The sequence below is a fragment of the Dendroctonus ponderosae genome, unplaced genomic scaffold (genome assembly GCF_020466585.1).
Source record: "Dendroctonus ponderosae isolate FM_Combo_2020 unplaced genomic scaffold, Dpon_F_20191213v2 Dpon_F_20191213_665, whole genome shotgun sequence".
NCBI classification, from domain to species: domain Eukaryota; kingdom Metazoa; phylum Arthropoda; class Insecta; order Coleoptera; family Curculionidae; genus Dendroctonus; species Dendroctonus ponderosae.
In genome coordinates this window covers 1-8,873 of record NW_026018883.1, presented here as the reverse complement: position 1 = coordinate 8,873, position 8,873 = coordinate 1, and the positions used below count along the sequence as shown (strand labels likewise).

Genomic DNA, 8,873 nt, shown 5'->3' with positions numbered 1-8,873 from the left:
AGTGTAAAACATTCTAGTTTAGTGTCTTATTTATTTCTTTAATTTTTCTATAATGAACCACACACAGTAATTTGGTAGCTTTTTACGCACATTTTTGTCAATATGCTGCAGAAACCGAAAATTTACACAGTGTTCAAAACGGTGAATTCCATCGTTACCACTTTGTCAGCCCCAAGTTTTTTAAGGCCAGTTTGCGCTGGTTTAATTCAATTGCGGACTAAAAGGGGGTCGTCGAAAGACAATGTTTCTTCGCTTTTTACACCCATACAGATTAAACCAAATCCAGACGATATCAACGTGGGGGCAGAGCTTACAGGGAATTTAAATAAAGCTGATTTGCTGAAAGTTTTAAATAAGTTTTACCAGAACCCAAGCATAAAGCACCTACTTACGGAGAATGGCTTAGACAGTAAGTACCGAGGTTAATAAGGATTAGGGGTTTTAAATCATTAAGGTATTTTACCCAGTCTACCTGCAGCATCAGGCCTATGTAAGCTTTAGAAGGTACTGTTTGGAGGCAAATACCCTGCCTGTTGATCTACATGTAGTCGTCAGCGATATTTTGCAAGGTGCTGGAAACCATACTGATATATTTCCGTACTTTTTACGACATGCCAAGCAGATGTTTCCCCATTTGGAATGTATGGATGATCTAAAGAAAATTTCCGATCTAAGGTAGTTTTCAGGCAAAGTTTTACTCGCTTAAACTGGTCTGGATAGTACATTTCAGTATTCCTTTAACGTAAGATTATTCTGATAAAACTTAGATCTCCAGCTAACTGGTACCCAGAAGCCAGAGCATTGAATAGAAAAATAATCTTCCATGCGGGTCCAACTAATTCAGGGAAAACTTACCATGCTTTGGAAAGGTATATCACTGCCAAATCGGGGGTTTACTGCGGCCCACTTAAATTGCTAGCATCTGAAGTCTTCAATAAGTGCAACGGAAGGGTATGTCTTTGCTGTAACAGTCTAGAAAATGATTTTTACAGTTCTAATTTTTGTTTGCACCTTAAAATAAACTAGACTCGTATCAAATAACCCGAGAAACTGGCGCGTTCATGGTCGCTTTCGCGCCCGTGATTAGGATTTGGACCTATATTTAAATTTGATGGACATAGGAGGGCATAAGAAAGGAACTTTAAGACTAAATAATATTTCAAGTACTAAAACGGGCGTTTTTAACTCCAGTTTGGTGGGCATAAATAACGTTCTTAGAGGCGCATCCACCTTAGTGTCTAGAGAAGTTAGTTGCTTTAGGAGTGTGATCAATCAATTTATTTTTAGTGGTAGTATTTAATTAACTAACTTTACACCTCTGCTTGTAAAACTCTGAAAAATTTAACTATTATTTTAAATTGCTCAAAAGCAGAATTATGTGGATTTTAAGCGTTATTTGTCAATTCAGTAGAACTGAGTACAAAGTTTTGCAATAAAATAATCCAATAATCGTGGATTAGAAGAAATATTGGCAATATTTTTAGTCAAATTTGATCAGTTAACAATCAAAGCAAAATAGAAATACTGAAAAAATGTTGCAGGGAACACCATGTGATCTTGTAACAGGAGAAGAACGAAAATTTGCAGATCCTTTACAAAACCCATCCGCCCATGTGGCTTGTACAGTTGAGATGACTTCAGTTACCAATCCTTGTAAGTCACTTCAGGCAAAAATTGTTAATATTCGGGACTGAATTTTGTCCATTTTAGATGAAGTAGCTGTAATTGATGAAATTCAAATGATCAGAGACCCACAAAGGGGCTGGGCCTGGACGAGAGCCCTTCTAGGGCTGATGGCTGAAGAAGTCCACCTGTGCGGCGAAGCAGGAGCTGTGAACTTAGTTAGTCAACTGTGTCTTACCACGGGCGAAGATATAGAAGTTCGGAATTACAAGCGATTGACTGATCTGAAAATTGAAAATCAGGCTTTAGGTAAGCGAACGGAAAATGATCCATTATTTAGGCAAAGAAGTCATTCCCTCTTGTTTTTTTTGCAGGAAGCTTGGAAAGTGTGAAACCAGGCGATTGTATAGTATGTTTCAGTAAAAACGACATATATTCAGTGTCGCGTAAAATTGAAAATATTGGAAAGGAAGTGGCGGTAATATATGGGGGCTTGCCACCAGGTAAACTTTTTTTTATTTATTATTCTCTCATTTTTTATTCTTGTTATCTTAGGAACTAAGCTGGCACAAGCAGCAAAGTTTAATGATCCAGAAAACAGTTGCAAAATACTGGTTGCTACCGATGCAATCGGAATGGGCCTAAATCTGTAAGTCTACGACAGGGATATTTAGATGAATTCATTTTTATTTTATTTTTATTGCCCAGGAGTATAAGAAGAGTTATTTTTTACTCCCTAATCAAACCAACTATGAATGAGAAGGGCGAGAAAGAAATGGACACGATCTCAGTGTCACAAGCATTGCAAATCGCTGGCCGAGCTGGAAGGTAAAAAACCTATTTTTAACCGTTCATTTCTTTACTATTTATTTCAACTTTTTGAAGGTACGGCACCAAATGGGAACAGGGCTTCGTAACAACGTTTAAAACTGAAGATCTGCCAACTTTAAAGACGTTGATGGCCTCTCAGCCAGAGCCTTTAACACAAGCGGGTCTTCACCCCACTGCAGAACAGATAGAACTTTATGCCTATCATTTGCCTAATTCGACTTTAAGCAATTTGATGGTAAGCGATATGGTTTTGTACTGAAATTGCTTCTTCGATGTAATTTTTTTCCTGAGTCTTTAATATGAAACTTGCTTTCAGGATATATTCGTCAATCTCTGCACCGTGGACAATTCGTTGTATTTTATGTGCAACATCGATGACTTTAAATTTCTAGCCGATATGATTCAACATGTTCCTTTGCCGCTTCGAGCCAGATATGTCTTCTGCTGCTCACCAATCAATAAAAAGATGCCATTTGTGTGTACCATGTTCCTCAAGGTAAGCAATTAGCAGAAAAAATGTCAACGGTAATTTAATTTGGTTTGCGTTGTTAGTTCACTAGACAATTTAGCAAAAATGAACCCATCACCTTCGACTGGTTATGTTCGTCGATTGGTTGGCCTCTGCAACCGCCTCGCACCATCCTCGACCTCGTACATCTAGAGGCTGTTTTCGATGTTCTCGACTTGTACCTTTGGTTAAGGTAAGCCGGGGATTTTGGTTTAGTTAATTGGGAATTCGCAATGTTCATGAATTGCAGTTACCGGTTTGTGGATTTGTTCAACCAGGCGGATTTAGTTAGAGACATGCAAAAAGAGTTAGACCAAATTATACAGCAAGGAGTGGTACAACTGACCAGATTGCTGCAAAATTCCGAAACAGGTATTAGCTCGGGTACATCTAAGGCAGATGAAGAAGTTTTCGATAGCCATAATAAGAAGCAAAATTATTTGCGAAGTAAGCAAACATTTTTTTTGTCGGGGTTTTCAAGCTTTTGAGACCAGATTTATTAGTATGAATTTTATTTGAACTTTTGTTTAGATATCCAGTCGTCGCCTGTTGGCAAAGGGAGGCTTACGCAACGACTATTAGCTCAAGGAATCCTGACACCGGACATGCTAAGTGAGCTCAAAAAGGAATGGAATCGAAAGGAAGAATTAAAAGCCAGTGATAGTGATGAGGATCCTTCACCCCCAAAAACGACCGTTAGGAGAAAGAGGAAAACCACTAAGTAAATATGTATCTAAAAAATAAATCATCGAATATAAAGCCTTTTTCGGGGTGTTTTATCTTCAGAAGTCTAAAAAGTAATTAAACCCTAGTGAATAAGTATTTTAGCAGCCGGTTCTCAGTAGAGTGCAAATAACTTTAATTAAAAATCATACACCAGTCAATTGAAATTTGCTTTACTACTTTATTGCGGCATCAGCATCTACAACAATAACAAGCACAAATAATCAGTTTGGTTTTTTAACATCGTTAAGAGTAACTTTTTTGTACGCCTTTAAAGATGAATTTTAAAATTCACTTGCACTGGACAGGTTATCCCAATTCTAATCGTTTTGGTTGCGACTCAATGAACTCTGCCCTATCATTTACCCCCTTTTTGAAGTGATTGATAGTTAATCGCCAAAAGGCTATTCTGAAGTCGGGACTATAAAAGGCGTAGATAAATGGATTGATAGCTGAGTTAATCCATCCCAGCCATGTCATATAGAGCATGATGAGCCGGTTGACTTCGTTGGGTTGAATGAACGGCGTAAGCAAGTAGTTGATGAAAAATGGAAGCCAACATAGGATGAAACCACCTGGAAAAAGTAAAGTTTATTTAGGCAATTAATTTTCATTGTTCAGTCGTAGGAGACTTACCCATTACGATGCTAAGGGTTTGTGCAGTCTTTGATTCTCTTCGCAACGACGATACTCTCGATGCAGGCTCATAATTTAACATGGTTAATTCTACTTGGGATGGTGATGTTATTGGTTTAGTTGGCAAAGATGATCTAAAATTTTCAATGAACAAATTTTCTAAGTGTAAATTAGCGCGCCTACCTAAAATTGTTGTAGCTCCTAACGGGAGTTAAAGATCTGTGGTCATGGAATGAAAAGCTTGTGTTCGGCTTGAGTAGTCTGGAGGATGATTTCCGAGGCGTGTCAGGTAGTATGCTATTTCTGTAGTTGTTGACCAAACTGGACGAGCGCGCGCTACGGAAAAAACCATTATTTAATTTGTTTTTATTTAAAAATGTTTGTCCAATATACCTTGCAGATCTGTCTTCAGTTTCGGCCGAGATTCTTTCGATATCCGATTCTTCAATGGTAATCCCATTCTGCTTACTTTTCTGCAAAGCCAAGCTGATGTATTACATAGATTATGTTTTACATCGCACTTACCCTAGTGTATGAGCTATTTATGTGACTCAATTGATCGTGTCTCTGGGCAATAACACAGGATATTCTCACGTAGACGTACAGCATCACAATCATGGGAATGAAAAACGAGCCCATTGCAGAGAAGATCACATAGCCAGTGTTTTGGTTATATCTGCAGGTTTTCTGGCCGTGTCTGCCTGATTCGTACCTAAAGAAGAATTTCTTCAACCTAATAAATCGAAAATTACTTTGTTGCTTACCATCCGAACATGGGCGGTGCGGTGATTAATGCAGAACTAACCCATACGATAAGTATCATTACGAAGGCCAAACTTTTCGATCTTCGTTTTTTGGAATAACTGAGAGGTTGGGTGACTGCCAAGTAGCGATCCACACTAATCGCACATAAGCTGAGAATTGAGGCCGTACAAAGAAGGATATCCAACGAGACCCAAAGGTCGCAAAGCACCCATCCCAACTCCCATGCACCTAAGGAGTCCCAAATATCAATATTACTTTACCTCTCCTATTAGAAATGTATTATGATACTAATCCCTGAAACTACGTCGAAATGTCTGCGGAATGGAAGCGATAAATCCAATTAATCCAGACCGAATCATTTATTTTCGACAATAGAGTTGAGTGTGCTTTTCTTAAATAACCTCAGCCTCATATAAGAAGAGAAATGAGAATTCTACCACAGTTTTTATTGCACCAGATTAAAGTGGTCTGGAAATATTTTCATTCAAGAGCAATCAGAAAAATCGAGCCAATTCATGAATAAAGATATCGCCATTGAACTTTTCAGATGTCGTTTAGAAGCGTATTTTCCGAATGTATTCTTGACCGATCAATCTTATGGCTTAATAAAGTAATTCTTTACCTATTCACCAAGTTGACTACACATTTAATTTTTTCCAGGCGACAATTTTGCGTTTTATAACAAGCGACTTACAAGAAATTACTTTATTCCTTTTCAGTGCCAAGATAAATGGGACTGATCATGAATAATTTAACAAAAAGACCTGCTTCCATACCGGGTGTCATCGCAATTGCTTTCCGGGCGTCCGTTTTAGACTATTAAACGGAACGCGGAAGTCTTGACATTATAACTAAAGTTTTTACAACTTCAGCTTTTGCTCCAAAAGAGTTTTAAATGGCGTTATCTTTATAAAGCGTGCTGAATGTGCTTGATACTTTTTCGGGGTTTCTTCTTGTTTGAAAATTCCTCTCACTTTATATTTTTTCCTAAAAGGGTTTCAGTGTTAACTAATAATACAATGGCTTTTTGGGCCTGCATGAATGGCAAATTTGTAATTAGCGAAAATTATTTTAATCGAGTATTTTGCATACATAAAATTTCCTGTGCATTTCAATGTTTAATTGATCAACCGTGAAACGAAGTGAAAACCAATAATTTCCAAATAAATGTATCGAAAATTGAAGTGTAAAGATGTAAAAACAGAAAATAATAATAATTTGAAGCAAGGGAATTTTGTTAAGAAAATTAAAAAATTAAGTAAATATTGGTACTGTGATTTTTTCTGCCAACCTTTTTTTATTCATCGCGTTTAACGCAATCTTTTGAAGGTGCAATTTTTTCCTGGTTGTGCTCTGAATACTTTTACAGGGCGTTTCAAACCTAGATGGAGTTCTAATTGGAAAAATACAGAAAAGTTGTCGAAAAGAAAACTTCGATATTTAAATATGAGGGGTTATAAACGGAATAATCACTAGTTACTGTGTTTTAAAAAGCTTTTTTACTACATATTTAGTATTGATTAAATTTGAGAATTTAGTTACTGACTAAACCAATGAATTAATTCAGTCCACATTTTTTGAATTGTACTTTTTTAAATTTTATTTCGGGTTACTAGTTTAGGCCTTACGGTCAAAACATACCTTTCATAGATTTTCCTCAGATTTTATTAGTTATAGTTTTTTTTTTTTTTTGAAGAAAATTGAACATTTAATATTCTAAAAGGTTCTTTTCCAGAAAACGAGAACTGAATATATTAAACGCTCCCCTATTATATATTTTTTTGGTTCACACACACCGTTTTAACCATCTATATCTTTGCGGAAAATTTAATAGTTTGGGATCTACATAACTCAAGTTTAAGTTTTTAAATAAATCTCGCTTATATAATTTTTCTGATTTTTTGAACGTTAACTCAGTTAAATCGTGCAAATATTTAAGAATATTCAATTAATAAAATTCCATAGACCATTTGGGGTCATTTGTAACTTAAACATTAAAAAATTGTACGCCGCTTGAAAAAAAGATTGTTACTTTAGCATTTCGATAGAGGAACGTTTTTACTATAAAAAGTTCCTTTTGATAAATATCGATTACTGGCGGAGTTTGTATGTAAATCGATCAAATTTGCTGTAGTTTCATACATTATATTAGCGCTTCATCATCAATTAAATAAATTTGAAAAATGCACGATGAAACTTTTCAAAAAGTTACATTTCTAAGCATATAATTTGGTTTTGGATTTTTTTATATGAAAACCTCAAAACATAAAAATGCACCAATCATTGAATATTAGAAACCATTCACTTTGCCTCAATACCTTTGGAATAAATACATATTCCCTCTGCTCATATTACCATATTTACTTTTTGGCAACAGATGGAAGCAAATATCGGTTTTTATTGGCTTATCCTTATCGATCTTACCCATTATAAGGTAAGCAACAGCTGGTGGCATCACAAAAATCCCCACCAGCCAATCGGCAACCGCCAAAGACATGACGAAACAATTTGTGACTGTTCTTAAACGTTTCGTTGTGATCACGGCCGCTATCACTAGAGTGTTTCCTATCACTACTATCACAATCACTATGCTCAACAGGATCACTAGGAATGCCTGTTGATAGCCGAATTTTCCAGGGGCGGCTTCTTGGAACGGAAACAGGGTCATGTTGGAAGCATTGTTTTCCGCGGGCGTGACCACGGTCGTAGTCATAATGAATGATCATTTCTGAAAAGAAAAAAACTAATTATTTTTTTTTATAATCAACAATGTTCCAAATTTATTACTTTATTCATTAAAAACGGCGATGGGACTGAGAGTTTCTCCAGTTCACAATGTTTCATTGGCTTAGGCTGCAGTTATTTATTACTTCAAATATCTGATATAAACCGATTATTTATCGACAAGTTAATCTCCTGCAGGTCTCTGAGAGCAAAGTGACGTAAAAAGCAAGAACGCAATATTTATTGAAACAAAGTTTCAGAAACCTGCTGGAACATCCATAATGTTACCGAAAGTTTCATGGAGTTTGCCATTTGACTTGCAAATGGGTAAATAAATTTACAAAATAGAAACATTACAGAAAGATAAAGTTCTAGATGGAGCTTAAGGCGGATTGAAAGAAATGATGAACTTTAAATGTGATTAGAAAATTAATAAAAATTGTTAATTTTACACGAACGGTGTCTCGGAGATATTGCTGAGGTGCGAAGTTAAACTGAAGTAGAAAATGAAACGTGCGATTTTTCGTGCTTTTAGACCGGCCAGAAACATAATTTATTAACGGTGTTAAAGCCACATGTGGCTCACCTCTGAAGGTGTGAAACATTCGTGCTTGCGAAACGTTAGGAAGAAATTGTATACGTCGTCGGTCTAAAAGACCGACAAATTCGTCAGCTTCAAGCAAGTCTCGCGAAAATTTAAGTCTTTTGATGAAATAAAAAATGCGTAGGTTAAGAGAATTTATAAAACAGTGCAGAAAATGAGCCAACATGTTTCATTGTTGATCTGAACAATCACATGGTATTTTATTTTTGTTATTTATTTCATTATAACCAACATTCAAGTGTTTTTCTCACATTTTCATTAATTTTAAATTTAAAAGTTTATTTTATGCACAAATTTCTCCAAATTTATCACGTCATAAGCGCGAATGCATTAAGTATGACCGGAACAAATTTTGCTTAAAAACAGCTCCTATAGCTATTGTCCCACAGTTTCACTCTCAGTTCCCGGGGAAAAACTGTATACCAGGTGCCTCAATTTTAAGTCAAAAGCGCTTTATAC

General features: G+C 36.1%; 2 protein-coding genes across 3 annotated transcripts; one reads left to right on the top strand and one right to left on the bottom strand.

Moving 5' to 3' along the window:
- The first annotated feature begins 7 nt into the window (after window positions 1-7).
- Window positions 8-3,726, top strand: LOC125505051 (ATP-dependent RNA helicase SUV3 homolog, mitochondrial-like). 2 transcript variants are annotated; one of them, XM_048667990.1, is made up of 13 exons: window positions 8-409; window positions 468-675; window positions 768-951; window positions 1,542-1,653; window positions 1,711-1,932; window positions 1,998-2,126; window positions 2,179-2,272; window positions 2,332-2,451; window positions 2,509-2,689; window positions 2,771-2,950; window positions 3,007-3,155; window positions 3,213-3,334; window positions 3,494-3,726. In XM_048667990.1, exons 1-13 carry the CDS (start codon window positions 103-105, stop codon window positions 3,685-3,687), a joined length of 2,202 nt encoding a protein of 733 aa, XP_048523947.1. In that variant the 5' UTR covers window positions 8-102; the 3' UTR covers window positions 3,688-3,726. The 2 variants fall into 2 exon arrangements, with proteins under 2 accessions (XP_048523947.1, XP_048523946.1); XM_048667989.1 differs by having other exon boundaries at window positions 3,213-3,409.
- A 120-nt stretch (window positions 3,727-3,846) lies between these two features.
- On the bottom strand, window positions 3,847-8,493 carry LOC125505052 (5-hydroxytryptamine receptor 1D-like). Its single transcript, XM_048667991.1, has 8 exons — window positions 7,874-8,493; window positions 7,511-7,814; window positions 5,086-5,314; window positions 4,847-5,033; window positions 4,715-4,794; window positions 4,505-4,657; window positions 4,322-4,455; window positions 3,847-4,260 (listed from the first exon to the last, which is right to left on the bottom strand). The coding sequence occupies exons 2-8, from the start codon at window positions 7,797-7,799 to the stop codon at window positions 3,995-3,997; spliced, it is 1,338 nt and encodes a 445-aa protein (XP_048523948.1). The 5' UTR covers window positions 7,800-7,814; window positions 7,874-8,493; the 3' UTR covers window positions 3,847-3,994.
- Window positions 8,494-8,873: the final 380 nt, after the last annotated feature.